Genomic DNA, 25,639 nt, shown 5'->3' with positions numbered 1-25,639 from the left:
CCTTCTGTGCCAGAAGACCTGAGTTAGGCATGTCTCTACATAATCGCTCAGGTATCGGTGAATCTGGATATCATCAGTGCACAGGTAATAATCCTGAATGTAGCCATCAGGGAGGCTCGTCAGCAGTGCCAGGAATATGTCAACAAGCATTGGAAAAGCCAACAATTCTGACTTTTTGTAGGCATGGCATAGCCATTTGCCAGACACTGCCATTATGGTGTTACCTGGCAATAAGATAGCAACAGCTGAAATATGGTGCGAGTACCTGGCTGTACGAGCAGCGGCTGGCAAATGCCTAATACCTAGACACATGCAGAAATGCTGCTTTTGCCAATATTTGTTTTAGACACGTCTTCATGCAAGGAACAGATGTCAGAATGCATGTTTTGTTTATGCAAAGGCTGAAGGCACACTTGGAGCTGCAATTAAGCCATTACATATCTGAAGATAGATTAAACAGCACGACGCCTGATGTTACTGCTTGATGGAGCTAGCTGAAAGAGATCTAGGATGGTGTGTGTTGCGGCAGCAGTCAAGGTAGTGAGTGCAAATGGCCATAGGGATGAACCTGGGCATGGGCAGTCAATGATTGATTAAAACCAAAGAACATCCACAAGCAGTGTCCCTCCTCCCATCCTATCCACCACCTAGTTGTACTCAAGTGCAAGACTTTCAGCTTAGAGGTGGCACATCAGCGCCACCTAATAGCCAAAAATAAATGACTAAAATGAAGGGTGACCCATTAGGTGCTTCACAGGTCGTGCCTGTGAATGTTGGGGACAGAGTGGCAAGTGTTTCAGGAAAGACAACAAGACAATGCCTGTGGCGGGACCAAGCTGACGAAATGTTTCACAATGCTGAGCTGTTTCTCTCTTCCTCTTTGCAGAGGCCACAAACACACGCATTGAAGTTTCTACCCCAACCATCTTCCAACTGCATTGAGAAATAGGCTGATTCACTAACTGTCTTGTTTGTGGCAAAGCGACTTTGGTGTCTTCACGCGCAAAAAGGACCCAAGTAAAATGCCTGCCTCCCAACCATGCTCAGGACCCAGTCAACCTTCACCCTCATGCCAAGTCTCAAAGACACAGAGGGCAGGTCTCAGGAAAACCGCCCCTGCCAGGCAAGCTCTCATAGATGCTCATGGCATCGGTAACCCTTCCCAGCACGCCCTAATTGCCAGGCTCTTTCTGAATCCTATATAGAGTAAAAGCCTCAGAAGTGCTTCTGCGTGCACCTCGCCAAAGTGGCACCAACCGATACATAACAAGCTTTGGAAAGGCCAACACTATTTGGCTTTGCTACAGGGGCTGCCTGCGTCCTGCATCTTTGTCTCCCATGTCCCAGGCAGAGACGCGAGGAAGGCAGCACAATGGGCAAAGAAGCAACACCATGGGCAAGGAGTGAAGAATTCAAGCGCTTCCCCAGTCCCAGCCCCCTCGCTTGGGATTTTCAGTATGCACTGTTTGTGAAATGCCACATCCCTTCTATCTAAACGAAAGTCCTTGGTACCCTCTGGTGCACCACCCAAAGAGACAAAACTAAAGCAACTCATGTTAGACAAAACTATTTAGCTGCAATAGGTGGCGCTAATGTGCAACCTACGATCCAAAACAAATGTATAGGCCAAACTAATTGTGGCACAGAAGGGCCAACTAGGTGGCAAAGCTAATTGTAGCATTGAAATGCTGGCAATACATTAAAGTTAATTGTGAGGTAAAGGTAACGGTGGTAAAGAGCCTATCATATAGCCACAACTAAAAGTGGTGCTAGATCCCTGTCTTCATCAATTCCACCTACTCACCTTTGACCTGCATGTGCAGGAAACCTTACTCAAGAAGGACTCAATCATCACAAATTCGAGATGCATCAGAAACATGTAAATACATAACATTTCATTAGCAGAATGGACCGTGATGTGGAGAAGACAGCAACCTTAAATTGTCATATGCCCTATTTGAAAAGATCACCCGTTCTTGTCTTTCTGGGGAATTCTGGTACTTGTATTTGTATTTCCCTAATTAGGAGTGCAGGACTTCAAGTACCAGAAGAGCTGAATGAGGCCCTGACAAAGGACAGCAGGACACTGCTGGAAAAGCCATGTTAACATAAAGCACAGACGGCTGTAGGTGGGTCACATGAAGACCCACAACCTTTGGCAACATTTTCCTACACATTTCCATGATGCCTTTTCCCACTATATGTGTCAGTTTAAAAACCTTTTAAGGCAAGGATAGGACGGAGCAATTTGGAAGAAGGTCTTGGGTCTTCCTCAGAGCCTATCGATGGCCAGTCTCAGATATGAGCTGGGTCTTAGATCACTTAAAGTGCATGTTGAGTGGAAGCTGATTTCATTAAATCGTAACATCATGACTGCGCAGTGTAACACCTTGTATGAAGATTTGCGGGAGCATCTGGGAAGATCTTGTTCTGCAGTGTTGATTAACTTGCAAAATGTGGCATTAAGAGCAGTGGTAGAATGTGAAAGTGATGAAGAAACACTTGTATGTAATCCCATGAAGGTTAAGCCAGCCCTAATGCGTATGGACTGGATTCACACGATGAATCATACGCGAGAGTCTTTCACAACAGCCTCATTGTCACCATATGATAAACAAATAGGATTTGTTACGAAATATTTGAGGACGTTTCCAGAGAGGAGCACAAGTAAACATTTCCTAAGATTTCGCTTAAATCTCGTTCACACTGGTAAGTACTGACCAGATGGGAGCGAGTAGAGGAAGCAATAATATTGTGCCCTGGATGTGAGGACTTGAGTAGACAGTCCATAAAACACACACTGATGGAATGTGTGGGAACATGGGATGTGAGAATAAAGCTCACATGGGATGTAAGAATGAGCTCAGACATGTTCTCGGATAGGCCGATAGCAGGCCACGAAACTGCCTTGACTCTAAATGTAATAAAGGTTTTGAAATACTCTGGTTTAATTGAAAATGCTCACTGTAAATATTAGGAATTCGGCGAAGCTATATCTTATTTCTATCAAGGATGTACTGTTTACTTGGAAAGAATCTTTCTAAAGTGAAATAACTGAATTTTATTCATGAATGTATGCAGGGACATGTTTTTTATTGATTTTCTATTTGTAAAAAACGGACTTTCAGTTGTAACACAATAAAAAAAACTTAAGTAACATGTTAAATCTCTCTGTCACCCAGGCATGCAGAGGATCTGAAGGAATTAAATTGATCTCCCATGCATGAAGAAGATCTGGAGGAATGGAGAAGATCTCTCCATCTCCCATGCATGCAGAAGATCTGGAAGAATGGAATAGATCTTCCCATCTCTGCTGCACGCAGAAGATTGGAAGGAATTAAATTGATCTCCCATGCCTGCAGACGATCTGAAGAAAATTGAATCAAGATCCCCATCTCCCATGCATACCTAAAATCAAAAGAAATGGAGATATCTCTCTATCGCCCATGCATGCATAACATCCGGAGGAACGGAGGAGATCTCCCATGCATGAAGAAGATCTAGATGAATGGAATCCATCTCCCAATCTCCCACGCATGCAGGAGACCTGGAGGAATGGAGGAGATTTCCCCATCTAACATGCATACTTTAGATCTTGAGGAATGCAATGGAGAAGATCTCTCAATTTCCCATGCATGCATTGAATCTGGAGGAATAGAGTAGAGCTCTTCATCTTCCATGCATGCAGAATATTTGGAGGAATGGAGGAGATCTCATATGCATACATTATATCTGAAACAATGGAGGTGATCTCTCCATCCACTGTGCATACAGAAGATTTGGAGGTATGGAGAACTCTCCATCTCCCATGCATACGTTAGATCGGGAGGAATAGGTGAGATTGCTCCATCTAAAATGCATACTTTAGATGTGGAGAAATCGAATGGTGGCGATCTCTCCTTCTCCCATGTGTGCATTGAATCTGCAGGAATCGAGGCTATATCCCTATCCACATGCATGCTGAAGATTTGGAGATATGGAGAACTCTCCATCTTCCATGTATACATTAGACCTGGAGGAATGGATGAGTTTGCTCCATCTCGCATGCATGCTTTAGATCTGGAGGAATGGAATAAAGGAGACCTCTCCATCTTTCATTTGTGCATAAGTTCTGGAGGGATGAAGGCGATCTCTCCATCCGCCATTCATGCAGAACATTTGCAGGTATGGAGAACGCTCCACCTCCCATGCATACATTAGATCTGGAGGAATGGAGAATATCTCTCCATCTCCCATGCATGCATTGGATTTGGAGGAATGGGGGTGATCTCTTCATCCCCCATACATGCAGAAGATTTGGAGGTATGGAATTCTCTCCATCTCCCATGCATGTAGAAGAACTGGAGGAATGGAGGAGGTCTCGTCATCCCCCATGCATGCAAATGATTTAGAGGAATGGAGAGTGGCTAAGTGCACTTACCCTTGCACTCGCCACCAGCTGGCCCTACTTCTCTCATTGTTTTATTTATTCTTTTACCCCATGTACTGCACTGTCCCCACCCCCCTCCCACTCAGCACTTTTCCTCTTCTTCTTCCCCCACACTTGCGCGATCTGAATGGCACCTGGCCTAGTAGCATCGTTGCCTCTGTCTTCCCTCTGCTTCCCCCTCCCTTGTCACATCGTGCCTTGAAGCACTTGTGTATAGACGCGCTATAAATGTCATGTCATATCATATCATATCTCCCATGCATACATTAGATCTGAAGGAATAGAGGAGATTCCTCCATCTTACTTGCATGCTTTAGACGTGGAGTAATGGAATGGAGGAGATCTCGACATCTGCCATGCCTGCATTGAATCTGGAGGAATTTAGCAGAGCTCTCCATCTACCCTGCATGTAGAAGATCTGGAGGAATGGAAGAGATCTCCCCATCTCCATGCATGCATTAGATGTGGAGGAATGGAGGGGATGGCTACCTCTCACATGCATGCTTAAGATACGGAGTAATGGAATGTAGGAGATCTCTTCAACACACATGCTTGTATTAAATCTGGAGGAATGTTGTAGATTGATCCATCTCCTACACATGCATTTAATATGGGGAATGGAGGCAATCTTTCCATCTCTCCTGCATACAGAAGATTTGGAGTTATGGAGAACTCTCCATCTCTCAGAACTCTCCATCTCTCATGCATTTAGAAGAACTGGAGGAATGGAGGAGGTCTCTCCATCCCCCATGCATAAAGCAGTTCTGGAGGAATGGAGAACTCTCCATCTCCCGTGCATGTAGAAGAACTGGAGGAATGGAGGAGGTCTCTCCATCCCCCATGCATGCAGTATATCTGGAGGAATGGAGAACTCTCCATCTCCCATGCATCTAGCAGAACTGGAGGAATGGAGGAGGTCTCTCCATCCCCATGCATGCAGTAGATCTGGAGGAATGGAGAACTCTCCATCTCCCATGCATCTAGCAGAACTGGAGCAATGGAGGAGGTCTCTCCATCCCCCATGCCTGCAGTGAATCTGGAGGAATTTAGTAGAGCTCTCCATCTACCATGCATGCAGATGATTTGGAGGAATGGTGGAGATCTCCCCATCTACCCTGCATGTAGAAGATCTGGAGGAATGGAAGAGATCTCCCCATCTCCATGCATGCATTAGATGTGGAGGAATGGAGGGGATTGCTCGCTCTCACATGCATGCTTAAGATATGGAGCAATGGAATTTAGGAGATCTCTTCAGCACACATGTGTGTATTGAATCTGGAGGAATGGCTGAGATCTATCCATCTCCTACACATGCGTTAGATATGGGGAATGGAGGCAATCTTTCCATCTCTCCTGCATACAGAAGATTTGGAGTTATGGAGAACTCTCCATCTCCCATGCATGTAGAAGAACTGGAGGACTGGAGGAGGTCTCTCCATCCCCCATGCATGCAGTAGATCTGGAGGAATGGAGAACTCTCCATCTCCCACGCATCTAGCAGGACTGGAGGAATGGAGAAGGTCTCTCCATCCCCATGCATGCAGTATATCTGGAGGAATGGAGAACTCTCCATCTCCCATGCATCTAGCAGAACTGGAGGAATGGAGGAGGTCTCTCCATCCCCCATGCCTGCAGTGAATCTGGAGGAATTTAGTAGAGCTATCCATCTACTATGCATGCAGACGATTCGGAGGAATGGTGGAGATCTCCCCATCCACCCTGCATGTAGGAGATCTGGAGGAATGGAAGAGATCTCCCCATTTCCAAGCATACATTAGATGTGGAGGAATGGAGGGGATGGCTACCTCTCACATGCATGCTTAAGATATGGAGTAATGGAATGTAGGAGATCTCTTCAACACACATGCGTGTATTAAATCTGGAGGAATGGTGGAGATCAATCCTTCTCCTACACATGCATTTGATATGGGGAATGGAGGCAATCTTTCAATCTCTCCTGCATACAGAAGATTTGGAGTTATGGAGAACTCTCCATCTCTCATGCATGTAGAAGAACTGTAGGAATGGAGGAGGTCTCTCCATCCCCTATGCATGCAGTAGATCTGGAGGAATGGAGAACTCTCCATCTCCCATGCATCTAGCAGAACTGGAGGAATGGAGGTCTCTCCATCCCCCATGCCTGCAGTGAATCTGGAGGAATTTAGTAGAGCTCTCCATCTACCATGCATGCAGATTATTCGGAGGAATGGTGGAGATTTCCCCATCTACCCTGCATGTAGAAGATCTGGAGGAATGGAAGAGATCTCCCCATCTCCATGCTTGCATTAGATGTGGAGGAATGGAGGGGATTGCTCGCTCTCACATGCATGCTTAAGATGTGGATGGAATGTAGGAGATCTCTTCAACACACATGCGTGTATTAAATCTGGAGGAATGGCGGAGATCGATCCATCTCCTACACATGCATTTGATATGGGGAATGGAGGCAATCTTTCCATCTCTCCTGCATACAGAAGATTTGGAGTTATGGAGAACTCTCCATCTCTCATGCATGTAGAAGAAATGGAGGAATGGAGGAGGTCTCTCCATCCCCCATGCATAAAGCAGTTCTGGAGGAATGGAGAACTCTCCATCTCCCATGCATGTAGAAGAACTGGAGGAATGGAGGAGGTCTCTCCATCCCCCATGCATGCAGTAGATCTGGAGGAATGGAGAACTCTCCATCTCCCATGCATCTAGCAGAACTGGAGGAATGGAGGAGGTCTCTCCATCCCCATGCATGCAGTAGATCTGGAGGAATGGAGAACTCTCCATCTCCCATGCATCTAGCAGAACATATCTAACATGCGCTAGATATGGGGAATGGAGGCAATCTTTCCATCTCGCCTGCATACAGAAGATTTGGAGTTACGGAGAACTCTCCATCTCTCATGCAAGTAGAAGAAATGGAGGAATAGAGGAGGTCTCTTCACCCCCCATGCATGCAGTAAATCTGAAGGAATGGAGAACTCTCCATCTCCCATGTATGCAGAAGAACTGGAGGAATGGATAACTCCCCATCTCCCATGCATGTAGGAGAACTGGAGGAATGGAGGAGGTCTCTCCATCCCCCATGCATGCAGTAGATCTGGACTAATGGAGAACTCTCCATCTCCCATGGATGTAAAATAACTGGAGAAATGGAAGAGGTCTAACCATCCCTCATGCATGCAGTAGATCTGGAGGAATGGAGAACTCTCCATCTCCCATGCGTGTAGAAGAACTGGGGGAATGGAGGAGAACTCTCCATCCCCCATGCATGCAGTAGATCTGGAGTAATGGAGAACTCTCCATTCCCAATGCATGAAGTAGATCTGTAGGATTGGAGGAGATCTCTTCATTTCCCAGGCATACATTGACCCTAGTGGAATGCAGGAGATCATGTGTCTCCGATGTAGTCATTGGATCTGGTAGAAATGGGCAGATTGCACCTTTGCACATGGACACACACTGGATCTGGAATCTTCTAAATTCCTGTGAGTTTATAGCAAGGCTCACTTTTTTCGGGTTGCTCTGGATAAAACCAGAGAAGGCCCCACAGGTTCAGTGATACATTTTATTAGCACCTAAACATGACTTTGTCAGCATTGTGAGCTTGACACAAGCATCTCGTTCTGAACAAAATGCCGGATGCATTAACAGCAGCCGAGTGCAGTTTTGTGTGTCTTTTAATTTATGCCAGGACAGCAAAAAGAATGCGATTAAAACATGACTATGTACTCAGGCTTTGGGTTTTCTGGTGGAGCCCTGTGACGGAAGGGCGTTTGCTTTCATGCAGCTGCCGAGTTTTAGTGTTATCACAGTTTGTGTTTCCAGTAAAAACAAAACATTTTACGCGCACGTGCTCTTGGAGAAACCCCCTACATTCTGCTCTCGGGCTGATCCACAAAGGGGGATCTGGCCCCGCCAGCCCGTTTAGCAGATTCCATTTCGTGGATCAGAGCAAGTGTGAAATATGGGCAGACGCAGATCTGCGAGGTTACATGGACATCTTGGTTGCCTAATGGACCTGCTTCCTCTGCAGCAGATCTGAACCTTTCCCCTGCAACCAGAGGTCGAAGTGAGCGGGAACTAAAGGGGCCCCACTTTTCAAGGAAAGCCACCCTCGTTCCCTTACTTTATATGAGGCCAAACACCGTTCCAGCAAGGTAGGGAAGAGACCGTTTTTTTAAAAATTCTTTTAACTGCCGTATTACAAGGTGTTTGGGGGGTTGGGGGCGTTTGAACCGGGGCCCTCCTGGAAGCACTCCAGTGACCCACCGTACTGCGGCATCTCACTGGATCTGTAATGCTTTTGGCTATTTGAATTGACAGCTTGGGATATAACCCCCGTTGCCGAGTCGCCACATCTGTGTTTGTCATCTGCAATTAAGCATGGGTTGCTGCACACACAGTGTTTGTACATGTAATGGGGATTGGATGGGGGAGGCTTCTTAAATGTGAATGCTGTGGGGGTGAATGGTCATTTACATTCGTTTATTTAATTGGTGTTTCATCTGCCTTTATAGTACTGTTGGTGGGGTGGAGGGAGGAAAGGAAGGACCCCGGTATGGGGGATTGAATTGGGGTCTGGTGAGTATGGGGTCGGTGGGGGGGGGGGGGTCGAGGAGATAAGAAGGGGCGTGACAGGGGGCACAACATTCCACAATTCTTTTTACATTTCGACCCCCGCTTGCACCGCCGGCATCATGGTAGGTGCAGTGGGAAGCTCAGTGCTGAAGTGACACAGGTCAGTATTGCAATATCCAAAATAGACATGCTCGTGCTTTCTATGAGCATCTCTTCTTATTTGAATATCTACCTGCCAAACGAAGGGGGAAATGTAAAAATGTATTTGCAGGGGCACACCCGTGAACACCTGCCACTGCAGGTGCACTCTGCTCCAGGTCCTTTCCTGTTGTGTTACTTTACGACGCCTTCACCGTGTTCACATTGTTTTTTAATGACAATCAAATATGAATGAAGGATTCTGGAAACTGGGGGCTGGGATTTTTACCTGGGGGGCGATTGTACTGTTTAGAAATCCTGGAATGGTAGCTCTTCTATTTCCTTAAAATAATGGTTCCTGTGAACAACACACCCAGTCTACTCTCCCCAGTCATCCCAGCCCTACTGGCTGCTACCTCTCATTATTTAAATTATTTAATGGACTGTCTCTCTAGGCACACAGACCGCAGGCTGCTGGCCAGTGATGATACTGAGCCATTGATGACACCCAGCCATGGGTGATATTGAGCCAGTCATAACAGAAGGTGATACAGAGCCATTGATGACACCCAGCCATGGGTGATATTGAGCCAGTGATAACACAGGGTGATACAGAGCCATTGGTGACACCCAGCCATGGGTGATATTGAGCCAGTGATAACACAAGGTGATACAGAGCCATTGATGACACCCGACCATGGGTGATATTGAGCCAGTGATAACACAGGGTGATACAGAGCCATTGATACACTCAACTATGACCAATATTGGGCCAGTGATAACCCACAAGGATAGTAAGTGATTGGTACACTCAGCTATGGGTGACATTGAGCCACTGATAAACCATAATGATACTGAGGCGATATGCAACGAGGTCGAGGGTCACTTACGGGGGTGGCAGGGCGATACCTAGATTGTTGGCCCGCCAACGAAGGGCATATCGTCATTAGCACCCGTGTAGTTCGCCACACGGGTGCTAATGTTTTTCTTTAAATGTTAAGTATTTTCTTTCAATGAACTGGATGCCTCGCAGTGTCCTGTTCACGTATAGAAAATATTATACAAACATGGCCGCTTTGGAATAAGAAGCCCCTCTTCCATTTCCATGGCAGCTAAACGGAGCGGGGACCAAAGCTGCAGGAACTGTGGCAGAGGGACCCGCCGTCCAGTGGCGTAACACAAACCTTTGGGGCCCCCATGAGAGCCATGCTGAGGGGGCCCACTCCCCAAATCGGCAGAAAATCACGGGTCACGCCGCACTCTGGGCCAGCCTAGATTACCATGCTTGCGCAATACGCAGGAAAGTGCTGCTGCAGGGTTATGCCGCATACTGCACTAGGAGAAAGATATAAATACTCTATTCTTACCTCTGGCCTGACTTCCTCTGTAGGGCACACCCTGGATGTTCTGATCTCTCCAGAACTCCCCTTCCCAAACCCTCTCACCACTCCTCCCTCTTGGAGTGATCACTTTCTCCTTTCATCCCACCTCCCTCTCTCTCTCTCTCTCTCTCTACCCCTCAGGTCAAGCCGACTCCAGCATGCCATCTACCTTCTTGTTCATCTGACCCATGAAGCTTGTGTCAGTTCGGGTTTTCGCCGCTACGTTCTCTACTCCTGCTGCACCTTTGGCTGACACACGCCCTGACACAGCCCTCTCTAACCATCATCTCTCTATCTCTAACACTCTCAATGTCCTTGCCTGTCATGTCATGAGGATTTGCTTGAAGCTCAAATACAAGTGCAACCATTGATACGATTCTGACCTCGCCACCCTTAAACACAAGTGTAGGGCGGCGGAGAGGAAGTAGAGGGCATCATGCGCATCTCCTGACAAATTTGTCGCCACCTGCTCCAAAGGCAGTACAGACTGTCTGTCCTCTCTAAGAAGAGAGCCTACATCCAAGCCCATATCTCTGCGGCATCTAATAACTCAGCCAAACGTTTCAAAATCTGCAAGAAGTTGGCCAATCCTGCTGCAGTCTCTACCTCTCCTCCTTCCTCCCAGACCCTCTGCATGGCTTTGGCTTCTCATTTCACCACTAAACCTCAGGACATCCTGTCCACCCTCTCTTCCTCTACCTCCTCTTTCTCCTCCTCTACCACTCCTGGCCCATCTGAGGCTGTCTCTCCTCCTTTCTCTTTTCAAACACTACCTGGCACTTCTTGCCCACCGCCTCGCTACTTTCTGCTCCAATTTTCAGTGTTATGCGGATGACAACAAGCTCTCTTTCAGGCTCCCCTCAGCCAGCCACCTCTACTCCTTCTCTCATACCAGACTGTCTGGCTGCAATTCAGGAATGGTGTGCCGCCAATGATCTCTGCCTTAATGCCAGTAAGACTGAGATCCTACTCATTGGGACACCTGCTCCCTCCTGTCCTCTCTCTCTCTCTGGCCGCCCACTCTGGGCACTCTTCCTGCTCCTTCCTGTGAGGCTAAGCACCTTGGTGTCATACTGAACTCCACCCTCTCCTTCTCTCTTCACATCTCTGAAATCTCTTAGAAGTCAAACTATCAGCTGCACCTCCTCAGAGGTATTCTTCCTTTTCTCCCTTTCCCCAGAAGCTCACTGTCTCCAGAGCGCTGGTCCTCTGTAGGCTGGACTACTGCAACAGCCCCTTTCTAAATCTGCCTGCCTCTACTCTTTGACCTTTACAACTTATCCAGAACAGGCTTGCAAGACTTGTCCTTGGCCTCAAGCTCAGGGATCGTACCTCTCCAGCTCTGAAATCTCTTCACTCACTCCCCCTGGCTGCAAGGATCAAGTTCAAGACCATTTTCATCGTCCACAGGGCTTTCTTGGGCCTGTAACCGCTCTATCTCCAACTTTCTCTTCCAAAACATCCTCCTTCTCCCGCTATCAGCTCATCCACCTCCAACTCTCTGAGGGTCAGACACTTCTCCTGGCAGAGAGCTGGGGGCAGATCTCTCTCCTCAGCTGGGGCCTCCCTCTGGAACAGCCTCCCTGCCTCCCTCAAACTTGAGCAGAACTACCTCCGGTTCTGGAAGCAACTCAAGACCTTCCTTTTCACTTCAGCTTTCTCTCTTCCTCTCCCCTGCTGATGTACCTGACTGCTCCGCGCACTGGTTATCCAGATACCCTCTGAACTTGGGCCCATGCTCCTATATGTCCAGTTGCCCTTGCACTGCATATGGGCTCCACCAGCACTTAAGGGTCTGTACCTGCAAACCTACAGCCCTTCTCTTTGCACTTATGAGCCACCCGCTGACTGCACTTTTTGAGTTACCTGCACTTCTCCCTTCCCCTTCCCCGCTGGCATTTCTCCCCTTCCTTGCACTTGCACAATCTGATTGACACAAGGCCAAATAAGATTGTTGTGTTATCATCCCTTTATTTCCCCCTCCTTGTCTTGTCACACCTAGAAACACTTGTGCACCCTCTGCTCAAGAAACCCTGTGCCGACCCCTCCATTCCGGCAAACTACCGCCCTATCTCTACCACTCCTTTCCTGGACAAACTCATGGAGAAGCTGGCTATCTCTCAGCTGTCCCTCCACACTGAATTTGTTGGTTGCTTTGATGACTATCAGTCTGGCTTTAGAGCATCCAGAGGCACAGGAACTGCTCTTCTGAACACCTGTGAAGACCTGCTCTCAAATCTTGACACTAACACTCCATCTGTCCTCATCCTCCTTGACCTCTCCTTTGCCTTTGACACAGTTAACCGGAACATCCTGATCGCACGTCTCCATGACACCCTGGAAATCACAGGTTAGTTTCTGGCTTGGTTAACCTCCTTTCTTTCCGAGCGTCCATCCAATGTGGAACTCATAGGGCCTCATTACAAGGCTGATGCTCCCGTAATGAAGGGTGCCGGTACGGGACGGGCACCCTTCATTAGGGGACACTCTATTACGAGGTTCCCTTGCGGGACCCGGTAAGGGCGCCTGGTAAAACTAAGCGTCCTTAGCGGGTCCCGCGAGGGGACCAGCAAGCTAATAACGGCCCTATGGGGGCTCAAATGGGAATGGGAATGGGGATGGGTTTTTCCAATGAGGATTTACCGGGTCCTCCAAGGTTGGAATGGCCCGGTAAGTCCTCATTGGAGGAACCCGCTACTGGAAGCCGGTATGGAGGCAGCCATGCCCTTCTCAAGGGCATGGCTGCCTCCATACTCGTAATGAGGCCCATAGCCTTTCTCTCTACTATCGCTCTTTCAACCTGTGGCATTCCCCAGGGATCTAACCTTTCCCCCTGGTTCTTCAACGTCTACATGGCTGCCTTGGCATATGTGATTGCCACTTTCACCTCTAACCTCCAGTGTTATGCGGATGACACTCAACTTTCTTTCAAGATACACTCAGCGGCCTCTTCTTCCTCGCTCATATCTAACTGTCTGCCTGCTATGGTGTGCTGCAAACTACCTCTGCCTCAACGCCAGTAATACTGAGATCGTTTGCATTGGTACCCCTACACCTGCTTTCCCACTTTCACTCTCGCTGGCCTCCCTTGGCCCTGTGCCCACACCCATCTGTGAGGCTAAAAACCTTGAGGTCATCTTCGACTCCACTCTCTCTTTCTCCTCTCACATTTTGGACATCTCTAAAAATTCTATCTATCAGCTTCACCTCCTCAGAGGTACTCTACCTTTTCTCACCTTCCCCCAGTGGCTCACTGTCTCCAGATCCCTGGTTCTCTCTAGGCTGGACTACTGCAACAGCCTCTTTCTCAACCTCCCTGCTTCTGCTCTGCACCCTCTGCAACTCATCCAGTACAGAACTGCAAGACTTATCCTTGGCCTCAAGCCCCGGGACTGCATCTCTCCGGCGCTGAAATCCCTCCACTGGCTCCCCGTGGCTGCAAGGATCAAGTTCAAAACCCATTGCAGTGTCCACAAGGCCTTCTGGGGCCTGGGACCTACCTATCTGCAATGATGCCTGCGTGAATACTGTCCCTCCCGAGTCCCCCGCTCATCTACCTCCAACCTTCTCCGAGTGAGCCGGTTCTCCAAGCAGAGATTTGGAGGAAGATCTTTATCCTCAGCAGGCGCCTCCCTCTGGAATAGCCTCCCTGCCACCTTCCGTCTTGAGCCTGATCTCCTTAAGTTCCGGAAAATCCTCAAGACCTTCCTCCTCTTCCTTCTCTCTTCCACGACCCTGCTAACCCATCCCTCTTTTCTATCTCTCTCTCCCTCCTTCTTCGGCACAGCTTGCTGACTTGCCGCATGGTGTATCTCAGAGTCTCATCGGTCCCTGGCACCCCGCCAGTCCTCTGGCACTTGCCTCCAGGCCCTGCACTCACGTCATCATCATTGCACTTGTCAATGCTCCAAGAGAGTGGCATCTCTCTGCACTTACCCCAGCCCCCACCAACTGGGTGCACTTGGACCCCCCCACCTCTGCCCCATGACGTGGTCCCACCTGCTCCACCCCTCCCCTTTAACCAACTGTGCACTTGTGCAATCCGATTTCACCATGCCTGAAGATCATCTGTATGTCCCCTCTTGTTTTCACTCCCTGCATGGTGGCGCCTTAATGCACTTGGAAAAACTGCAGAATAGTTGTCAGACCTATTTGCTGCTATATCCACTATTAATTGTATTTTATGCACTTTCTCTGCCTGTACAGACTAGTATCGTTTCAGAATTTCAAGGGCTCTGAACGATTGGGGTTTTTCACCCTGTTCCCTCCCTCCTTGAGCGCCTTGAAACACTTGCCTTGTGTATAGGCACTTCACAAATAAACATTACCATACCATACCAGGCGCGTTATAAATGCCATATCATATCAATATGTGTTTTAATGCATTATACAGCACACTTTCTGAGAAAAATTGGCTAAAAGGCCAGAGCGTTTGCAATTGTTTTGTAGGGTAATACCAATCAAAAAATCCAATACATGTAAGTCACCAACAGTAACAGTGCACAGGAACATTAATGCTTTAATTAATATAATGCTTTGCTATTAAAAATGCCATAATGAAAACTTGACCAACTGGCTGCACAATGAAGACCAGTCTAAACACATAGTAACATTTTACAGTAAAGCATGCCAGGCCACATTTAGAGATACCTAGACTGGTTGCACCAAAATGTCAGTCGAAGCAATAACAATGATCATGGTTATTTTATCACAGATGCCCAGAAAAATATACAATGCCGCAGTAAGAAACGGCTACACTGGCAGCACCCAAATGCTAGTCTAGACAGGTAATTACACTTAGTAGGAAGTCTAGCCAGGTAATTACACTTAGCAGGACTGCTTTATTAGAGATGCCCAGTTAAAAAAAAGTCAAGCCAAACTAAGAAATGACCTTCTTAGGCTGAATATGGGTGGCCATTACTATTTATTGCACAATACCCAGTTCCTACCCCAATCCTGCACATCCCCTCTCCCTCCCACCCCCAGCCCCAACTCCCAAAATCAGCTTCTCGGCCCAGAATTACCTCCACGTCCCTGTTCCTTGTCCCAGTGCTTACATATGAGGCTCCTTGCCTCATAGTTAAGTACTGGGATAAGGAAGAGTGTGACTATGAATAATGAAGATTACAGGTAGCTAAGCCAGGCATTACCTCCATGTCCCTCTACCTTGTCGCAGTACTTGTGTATGAGGCAGAGTGCCTCATACACAAGTACTGGGAGAAGGAAGAATAGGGCTATGAATAATGAAGATTACCAATAAGTAACCCAGGGACGATACACAAGTAGTGGTGCAACACCATTGAGCTGACTCGGCTTCAGCCCTCCCCCAAAATCCCCCTGAAATTTTGGGCTATGTTGACTCAACCTGGCTGACCTATAGAACCGATGCTGGACAGAACAGGACACAATGTTAAACAGCACCTGGGTTTCGCAGATAACAACGGCCCGGCAATTACTAACGTAAAGCATTTCACTGCGAGTACCTGCATTATTCTTTAGGAAATTGAAATCTTGATGTGGGTTTAGTACTTGCATCCCAGGGAAGTGATTGGATGGGTAGAGAGGGGTCAGGGGACCGCTTATTCTCACAGGAGTCCATAAGTGGTTGCTTTCAGACTTAAAGGAGAGAGTTAACTGCGTGTAACAATGAAGCTGCACTAGAATAGTCAAATTAGAATGCATAAAGATGTTGGATGCCCCCACACAAATAGGGTTGCTCCTCACCCGCCGCCCGTACAGTTAGCACCTCCCCAACCCCCCAAAATGAAGGTTTTGATGCACCACTGAACGCAAGCACACACACCATTCACCATACGCACAAGCACAACCAGCCACCCATTCATTAATTTGTGCACCCTTTCACCATACACTCACACGGGCAGCCACTTATACATTTAAGTGCTCACCCTTTCACCATACACTCGCACACGTCATGAGGTTGAGGGGAGCCCTATTTCTTCAAAAAGACATGCTTTCTTTTTTAAGTCACTCCGACTTTATAAAGAAATTATTTCCATTAAGGACCAAACCATAATGGATTTTTTTTTTAGGAAGTCAGAGTGACTTCAAAAAGAAACGATTTATTTTTTACATCATAGTGCTCCCTCCACCCCATGACATGGAGGCCTCCAGCCTAGAGGCTTCCATGTCAGTGGGGTGAGCCCTCGGACTTAAAAAATACATTGTTTTTTTTGTAGTCACTCTGCCTTCATAAAAAAATGATTTCTGTTACGCTGTATAATTAAATGAAGTCCAAGGGGACCCCCCACAGGGTGTGTGGGGGCCGCCACTGCAACAATCAAGTAAGTAGAGTTTTTGAGGAGGTGTACAAAAATACCTGGTCGGTGGGGGGAAGAGGGCAGGTGGGGGAACCGTCGATCAGGGGGCTTGGAACGCAGGCTGACACTAGCAGTGTCAGCCCTTGTTCCGTGCCTCCTGATTGGCTTGCTCCCCCGCAGAGGCTGCTAATGAGCCACGGGCGATATTAAGCCAGTGATAACCCATGATGATACTGAGGCATTGATATAATCAACCATGGGCGATATTGAGCTAGCATAACCCATGATGATACTGAGCCATTAAAGACAGCCAGCTGGGGGCGATATTAAGTCACTGGTAACCCACAAAGGATAGTAAGCTATTGGTGCACTCAGCCATGGGCGATATTGAGCCAGTGATAACCTTGATGATACTGAGCCATTGCTAATTTTGAATTTGTGATTATTCTAAGATACTGATGGTCCTGGGCTATTAATAATACAAAGTCACTCATGATACCGATTACATTGAAGCATTGTTGACTAATATCCTGTTTCGTTGGACGTTTGTGGCACCAGTGCCCAAAAACCTCTCTCCCAAGACTAAGCATTTTCTTGGATTGCAATGCTTAGTATGGACATTTGGTGTTCTTTTGCGTGCAGTAACTATTGACTGCTCCCAATACGGTCCAGTGGGTTGAGTACCTAATCTGGGGATTTGTGTCTAATGTATATATTGGTGATTTAAATCCCAGGCAGGGTTGCCTCTGCATTTCACCCTTGCCAGGATGGTATTGAGTGGGGGTGGCAAAATATACTTTAGTTTTTCCATGTGCCCTACTATAAATGGGTCCTGTTAGTGTTTTATTAATATTCGACGCACATATATGCATTGGTGCAATTTCATGCTTAAGCTGTTGTGATGGAATATTTTTTTTTATTGGTTCTCCTGCAGGGTTTTAGACATTTGCCAAACCAAGGTGATTTTAAAGCGCGCCTTTTTGCTTTTTTTAAATAGTATTTTCTAGCTTAACTCTAATCTCTTTGACAAATTAACTGTTCCTAAAATTGTACCAGTGTCCTCAGTTATTTAGGAGATAAGTTAACTCAAAGGTATTCATAAAAGCTGACCAAAAACATTTACATTTAAGCATTCAATTAGTTCAGAAAGCAATTCTTAAATTGTGCTATTTTCTTTTTCATTCTGAAATAAAATATTTTGCAGCAAATTCAGAACTCCCTATGTGAATAACACGGCAGCACAGCGAAAATCCAATTTGACCTGTTTATGCTCAAAGTGGATCCAATTTGTACCCTAGCTTTTTTTATATATATATATGTTTTGTGGGAGAACCCCCAGTATCTGATTCCAACGGTGTCTCCCGAATCTGATCTGTTATACCAATAGGTGAGGACAGCTTTGCTTTAAAGTGATATTGCCCTCATTACAAGTTTACCGGTGTGGGAAACATGCTGGTAAAATTGTTGGTAATTCAGGCACTTTGCCTGCACCGGCAAACTACAACTTTGGCAGTGGGGGCACTGATTTACCTCCGGCTAAGAGCTAAGAGCTGGGGGTAAATCAGGCCCTTCTGCAAATAAATGCTGCAGTTACCAGTACTGGTATTATCAGTGGCAGTAATTGCGGAAATCCCCCCATTGAGTCCTATTGGACTCCTTGGAATGGGGAATTACCGCCCTTTCCGTCGCTTGCAATATCTCTGTAATACAGGATATCAGGTGGCGGAAACGGTAGGCCAGTTTCCCGGTACCCTGCCGAAATTACCAGCGAGATACCAGGAAACTTGTACTGAGGGCCAGGTTTGCATGGCAAGCTAACGATTGATATACGCCAACAGCGTCTACATAGAGCCACCAGACCACCTCCTGAACTACCCACAAAACAATGCAAAATGCAGCAGCCAGCCTACTGATGACGTTTCAAAGATAAGAATGTAGATCCTCGTAAAACAACTCAATGAGTCAAGTCAAGTGCTGGCTGCTGGGATCTGTGGTTGATCTGTAGGTCAAAGGTTCCAATTTTGGCAAGACCAACTCAGCCTTCCATCATGGAGCTGGTCAGATAGCACAATGAGCTGAGTGCCTGTTTCTGACATCTGTGTGCAGCCTTCTGATGCAGGTTCAAATCCCGCAAGGGCCAATAAATTGAGTACCACGCTGTGGGATAATAATCTCAACTGTTAACTCTTCGCTCAGATTCCTGCAGGCTTGTAGTGCTATGTAAGACTAGACATTATTATTTCTGTCCTTCAAAGTCTTTCAATGAGTAGCCATTTTGGTTGGATAATAATAGTTGTATGAAAGCAGTTCTCTGTGCAGTGATTTGGTGAAATCTTTATAAAAATGACAATTAGCATTATTCTGTAACCCGGTATCCTGGATTATTCATTGCAGTCCTGGCCACTAATCCCTGGATCTCTATAGCAAGGTGACTTTGAACACTGGAGGAGCCTCTCGGCAGCCTGACCTTCCAGGAATTTCCAAAAGCACATCAGTCCATTAGGAAGGAAGAAAGAAAGAAAGAAAGAAAGAAAGAAAGAAAGAAAGAAAGAAAGAAAGAAAGAAAGAAAGAAGGAAAGAAAGAAAGAAAGAAAGAAAGAAAGAAAGAAAGAACTGTCAACATGTCCTATTTGCTGGAAACGAAACAGTGCTAACACGCTTTGCCCACGGCTGCCACAAACTCACAAAGATCATACGAACAACATGCATTGTCACTAGTTCAGGATAAATTAACTCGAACACGTTCTGTGTGATAATCTCGCCTGGGAAAAAATCACCAGGGCGGCCATTTTTTTCCTGCATTCGTAAAAGCCTTCCTCAACATGTTTTAGGACTGGTATTATTTACTATTATAACCTCCAGTCCTAGAAAATTTGGGGAAAGTGCTTGATTTTCTTGGGAGTACAAATTTGGGAAAATGTCACCCCTTGCTACCTTTTACTCTGCGACTTTATCACTGACGAACACTAGACAGCCCAGCAACGGGAGACAATGGCAACAAGGACTTACCAGCTGTGCAAGCAGCCGCAGACGTGGTATTCATTTACCCAGCTCCCTCTTGCTTACTCATTGTCCACTACTCTCTCCACATTACATTTCACAGATAGCCACGCCACCCTCAGACACTTTACATGCAGCGACCCCTCCACGCATCTAACACTGAGACTGAGTAAACCATACTCTTCGCTCACCAACCCACCACAACACAGCCCACTCAAGAACACAACCCTGGCCCACCTGCACTCTCAGCATGGAAGCATTAGCGAGTCATCGAGCCGGATGACGACAGCCGAATGCTCCTGCTGGCAATACACCTCAGCAAACAACAAACCTCACTTCCATTCTTACATGCAAACAGAGAGCGGATGCTTCTGCACACAGCAACATGTCATGTTCTTATGCTGCTTCTCCCTTTTCCCCCCATTAACTGTAACCATCCCTCTATTTTACAGGACCTGCGCCAAGAGGCTGCAGACTCTAAGCAGGATCTATTAAAGCAATGTGAACATTATCACGGAGCCTGCCCATCGTCCCGGCACCCCACATCTACCTGCTGCCGTGAGTACAAGAAGTAACGAGGGCTGGGCTGCTTGCAGCCTCAGGGCTTTTCTTTATGCCTGTTTTAGCGACGCTGTTTGTCAGCTCCCAACCCCCTGTGACTGCTTCTAGAGACAAATACCTCCCGCTCAGCAGCCCATCAGACCTGTTAGGGCTTGTCCCACTCTTTGTTTAAAGTAATGGTCCACTTAAAGAAACTTTGTTTTGGCTAAGGGGTTGAAAAGGGCATTTTATTCTGAAAGCACATACAGAAAAACGAGTTGCCGCCCAAATCTGTCTTCTTTGAAGACAATTAAAATATGTTGACAAAAAACAGTTCGATAGCATTCGTATGTTTGCATCATATAAAGCATACCTTTGTCAAACAATGCAAAAGGTTACCATTTCACATTATCTTTTCTTATGATTAAGTCTTCAAATACAGCCTACAAGGCATGTTTTAAATAATTTTGTGGAATTGCATTCTGGTATTTGTCATCTTCAAGATGGGGTGAAAATAACGCTACATTTGTACTCTTTTTGTTTAACATATTTCTATAAGGTTGCTTACATTCATGGAGTACTTTGATTATGATGCGTGTATTTTTCAAGTCCAATTTTCAAAACAGAGTATTGTTGAAAGCGAAACATTGTGGGGAAGAGGAGAACGGATCAGGGGGAAATTTGTTGTGATGAATTACCAGGTCCATGGATGAGGGAAGAGAGGTTGCTGGACTGGAGATTTTCTACCTGGCCCTGTGCTGATTTTCAGGGTACAAGTTGCGATTACATACTTATTTCACAGTGCTGACTCCATCACCCTTAGGTGTTTTCTGAAACCAGTATGCAAAAAAAGCTTCTTTGCTCAAATTCTCGCCCACCAGGATTTGAACCCACTAACCCACAAAACCACATAAAAGTCTCTTCAAAGCATACATCCTGTATTGGTATTTTGCATTCCATAGAATATTTCAATATTGATTTTTGGGTTAAAAGATGCACACCTTTTATATTTGCCAGCAGTGTGCTGGGAAGATCTCCTCTAGCTGGGTTTTTTTCCCAGGTATTGATGATTCATTTTGTGAAAAACAATGTTCATTTCTATTTTGAATTTTCTAATATTAGGAAAGGCCACTTTAATTAAATGTGCGTATTTCACTTACAATCAGTCCCTGTGCGCATGTTAATGATCCCCACACTTTATTTCTGGACTTGGCACCTATTGCTGACATTTGAAGACCTGCAGAAAGACTTACTCTGACTGCCTCAGCACCTTTCCGGTAAATAGGCTTTGTTACGATGCACTATCCTGCAGCAAGAGCACTTTGCCCCATCTGGCCCACAGCCAATCCCTGCCTTTAGATCCTTGTAACATGCAGTCACATTAGGTATGTTTCGATTACTTACTGGTGATCTTCATTACTCTTTGTCCTGCTCTTCCTCATCACAGTACTTTCTTTTGAGGTACCCATGTCTACTAAAGATTCAGTGTTGGAGTGGACTCATAGTATGGCCTCATAGATTCTGGCAGTGATGGAGTGATCTAGGAGCAGGAGTTATCCTGGGAGCTGGGTCTGCAGGGATGTCTTGGGCTTTAGAGTGCTGGAGTAGTCCCAGAGTATGGCCTCATAGGTGCTGGCATTGTTGGGGTGGTCTAGGCGCAGGAGCTCTCCAGGGAGCTGAGCCTGCAGGGATGGTCTTGTGCTTTACAGGGCTGGAGTAGTCCCAGAGTATGGCCTCATAGGTGGTGGCAGTGGTGGAGTGGTTTTAGAGCAAGGGCTCTCCAGGGAGCTGGGCCTGCAGGGATGCTCTTGTGCTTTGCAGTGCTGCAGTAGTCCCAGAGTGTGGCCTCATAGACTCTGGCAGTGACGAAGTGGTCTGGGAGCAGGATTTCTCCTGGGAGCTGGGCCTGCAGGGATGTCTGGGCTTTGCAGTGTTGGCGTGTTCTCAGAGTCTGGCCTCATAGATGCGCTGGAGGTGAAGTGGTATAGGAGCAGGAGCTTCTGAGAAAACTGGGCTTGCAGGGATGCTCTTGTAATGGTGGCTTTGCAGTGGTGCAGTGGACTCGGAGTATGGCTTCATAGTGGTGGCAGTGGTGGAGTGGTTTAGGAGAAGGGTTCTCTAGGGAACTCGGCTGCAGGGGTTTCGTGTGCATTGCAGTGCTGGAGTATTCTCAAAGTGTGACCTCATAGATGCTGGCAATGGCGGAGTGGTCTAGGAGCAGGAGCTCTAAATAGAGCTGGCTCTTTAGGGATGGTCATTGAATGGGGAATTTGCAGTGCTGGAGTATTCCCAGAGTATGGCCTCATATGGGCTGGGGGTGGTGGGCTGTTCCCAGAGCAGGAGCTCTCCAGGGAGCTCGGCCTGCAGGGATGTCTTGGTCTTTACAGTGCTGGAGTAGTCCCAGAGTATGCCTGTTAGGTGTTGTCAGTGGTGGGGTGGTCTAGGAGCAGGAGGTCCCCAAGGAACTGGGCTGCATGGATGGTCTTGGCATGGGGGCTTTAGCGTTGGAGTGGATTCAGAGTATGGCCTCATAGATTCTGCCAGTGACAGAGTGGTCTGGGGACAGGAGTTCTCCTGGGAGCTGGGCCTGCAGGGATGGTCTTGGGCTTTGCAGTGTTGGAGTGGTCTCAGAGTATGGCCTCATAGATGCTGGCGGAGGCAGAGTGGTCTAGGAGCAGGAGTTCCCCAGGAAGCTAGGACGGCAGGGATGGTCTTTGAATGGGGGCTTTGCAGTGGTGGAGTGGACTCAGAGTATGTCTTCATAGGTTCTGGCGGTGGTGGGATGTTCTCAGAGCAGGAGCTCTTCGGGCAGCTGGTCCTGCAGGGATGTCTTGGGCTTTACAGTGCTGGAGTAGTCCCAGAGCATGGCCTCATAGGTGGTGGCGGTGGTGGAGTGGTTTTGGAGCAAGGGCTCTCCAGGGAGCTGGGCCTGCAGGGATACTCTTGTGCTTTGCAGTGCTGGAGTAGTCCCAGAGTATGGCCTCATAGACTCTGGCAGTGACGGAGTGTTCTGGGAACAGGAATTCTCCTGGGAGGTGGGCCTGCAGGGATGTCTTGGGCTTTGCAGTGTTGGAGTGGTCTCAGAGTGTTGTCTCATAGATGCTGGTGGAGGCGGAGTGGTCTAGGAGCAGAGAGGCAGAGTGGTCTAGGAGCAGGAGGTCTGCAGGGAGCTGGGCCTGCAGGGATGGCCTTGGAATTGGGGATTTGCAGTGGTGGAGTGTACTCAGAGTATGGCTTCATGGGTGGTAGTCTGTTCCGAGAGCACTAGTTTTTCAGGGAGCTCGGCCTGCAGGGATGGTCTTGGGCTTCACAGTGCTGGAGTGGCCTCAGAGTATGGCCACATAGGTGCTGACGGTGGTGGGATGTTCACATGAGCTATCCAGGGAGCCGAGCCTGCAGGGATGCTATTGTGCAGGGATGGTCTTGTGCTTTGCAGTGCTGGGGTGGTCTCAGAGTATGGCCTCATATGTGCTAGCAGTGGTGGAGCAGTGCTGGAGTGGTCTCAGAGTATGGCCTCATAGGTGCTAGCAGTGGTGGAGTGACCTAGGAGCAGGAGCTCTCCAGGGAGCTGAGCCTACAGGGATGCTTTTGTGCTTTGCAGTGCTGGGGTGGCTTCAGAGTATGGCCTCATAGGTGCTACCAGCGGTGAGTGGTCTAGGAGCAGGAGTACTCCTGGAAGCTGGGCCCACAGGGATGCTCTTGTACTTTGCAGTGATGGAGAGGACTCATTGTATGGCCTCATAGGTGCTGGCGGTGGTAGAAAGTTCTCAGAACAGGAGTTCTTCTGGGAGCAGGGCCTGCAGGGATGCTCTTGTAGTTTGCAGTGATGGAGAGGACTCCGAGTATGGCCTCATAGGTGCTAGCGGTGACAGAGTGGTCTAGGAGCAAGAGCTCTTCAGGGAGCTATTCCTGCAGGGATGGTCTTGTGCTTTGCAGTGCTGGAGTGGTCTCAGAGTATGGCCTCATAGGTGCTAGCAGCCGTGGGGTGGTCTATGAGCAGGAGTTCTTCTGTGAGCTGAGCCTGCAGGTATGGTCTTGTGCTTTGAAGTGCTGGAGTGGTCTCAAAGATTGGCCTCATAGGTGCTAGCAGCGGTGGAGTGGTCTAGGAGCAGAAGTTCTCCAGGGAGCTGGACCTGCAGGTATGGTCTTGTGCTTTGCAGTGATGGAGTGGTCTCAGAGTATGGCCTCATAAGAGCTAGCAGTGGTGAAGTGGTCTAGGAGCAGGAGCTCTCCAGGGAGCTGGGCCTGCAGGGATGGTCTTGTGCTTTGCAGTGCTGCAGTGGTCTGAGTATAGCATCATAGGAGCTAGCAGTAGTGGAGTGGTCTAGGAGCAGGAGTTCCCCTGGGAGCTGAGCCTGCAGTGATGGTGTTGTGCTTTGCATTGCTGGAGTGGTCTCAGAGTATGGCCTCATAGGTGCTAGCACTGGTGGAGGGGTCTCAGAGTATGTATGGCCTCAAATGTCCTGGGGGTGGTGGAGTGGTCTCGGACCAGGAATTCCCCAGGGAGATGAGCCTGCAGGGATGGTCTTGTGCTTTGCAGCGCTGGAGTGCTCTCAGGGTATGGCCTCATAGGTGCTAGCAGCGGTGGAGTGGTCTAGGAGCAGGCGCTCTCCAGAGAGCTGAGCCTTCACGGATGGTCTTGTGCTTTGCAGTGCTGGAGTGGTCTTAGAGTATGGCCTCATATGTGCTGGCAGTGGTGGAGTGGTTTAGGAGCAGGAGCTCTCCAGGGAGCTGAGTCTGCAGGGATGGGCTTGTGCTTTGCAGTGCTGAAGGGGTCTCAGAGTATGGCCTCATAGGTGCTAGCAGCAGTGGAGTGGTCTCAGAGTATGGCCTCATAGGTGCTAGCAGCAGTGGAGTGGTCTAGGAGCAGGAGTTCTCCTGGGAGCTGAGCCTGCAGGGATGGTCTTGGGCTTCACAGTGCTGGAGTAGTCCCAGAGTATGGCCTCATAGGTGCTGGCGGTGGTGGGATGTTGTCAGAGCAGGAGCTTTCCAGGGAGCTGACCCTGCAGAGATGATCTTATTCTTTGCAGTGCTGGGGTGGTCTCAGAGTATGGCCTCATAGGTGCTGGCGGTGGTGGGCTGTTCCCAGAGCAGGAGGTATCCAGGGAGATCACCTTGCAGGGATGTCTTGTGTTTTGCAGTGCTGGAGTGGTCTCAGAGTATGGCCTCATAGGTGCTAGCAGTGGTGGGGTGGTATAGGGGCAGGAGTTCCCAAGGGAGCGGCACCTGCAGGGATGGTAGAGTGCTGGAGTGGTCTCAGAGTATGGCCTCATAGGTGCTAGCAGCGGTGGAGTGGTCTAGGA

At 47.9% G+C, this 25,639-nt stretch overlaps 1 protein-coding gene across 1 annotated transcript in view; it reads left to right on the top strand.

Moving 5' to 3' along the window:
* The window catches only part of LOC138569574 (myeloblastin-like), a 232,127-nt gene that overhangs the window by 112,369 nt on the left and 94,119 nt on the right, over positions 1-25,639 (top strand). Inside the window, exon 2 of the mRNA XM_069647663.1 lies at positions 20,249-20,354. Within this exon, the coding sequence (XP_069503764.1) occupies positions 20,249-20,354 (106 nt within the window). The remainder of the gene's footprint in view (positions 1-20,248; positions 20,355-25,639) is intronic.

Source organism: Ambystoma mexicanum, chromosome 1p (assembly GCF_040938575.1).
Source record: "Ambystoma mexicanum isolate Mex_15411 chromosome 1p, UKY_AmexF1_1, whole genome shotgun sequence".
Taxonomy (NCBI): domain Eukaryota; kingdom Metazoa; phylum Chordata; class Amphibia; order Caudata; family Ambystomatidae; genus Ambystoma; species Ambystoma mexicanum.
The sequence above is the reverse complement of the archived record's forward strand: the minus strand, read 5'-3'. Positions and strand labels throughout refer to the sequence as shown.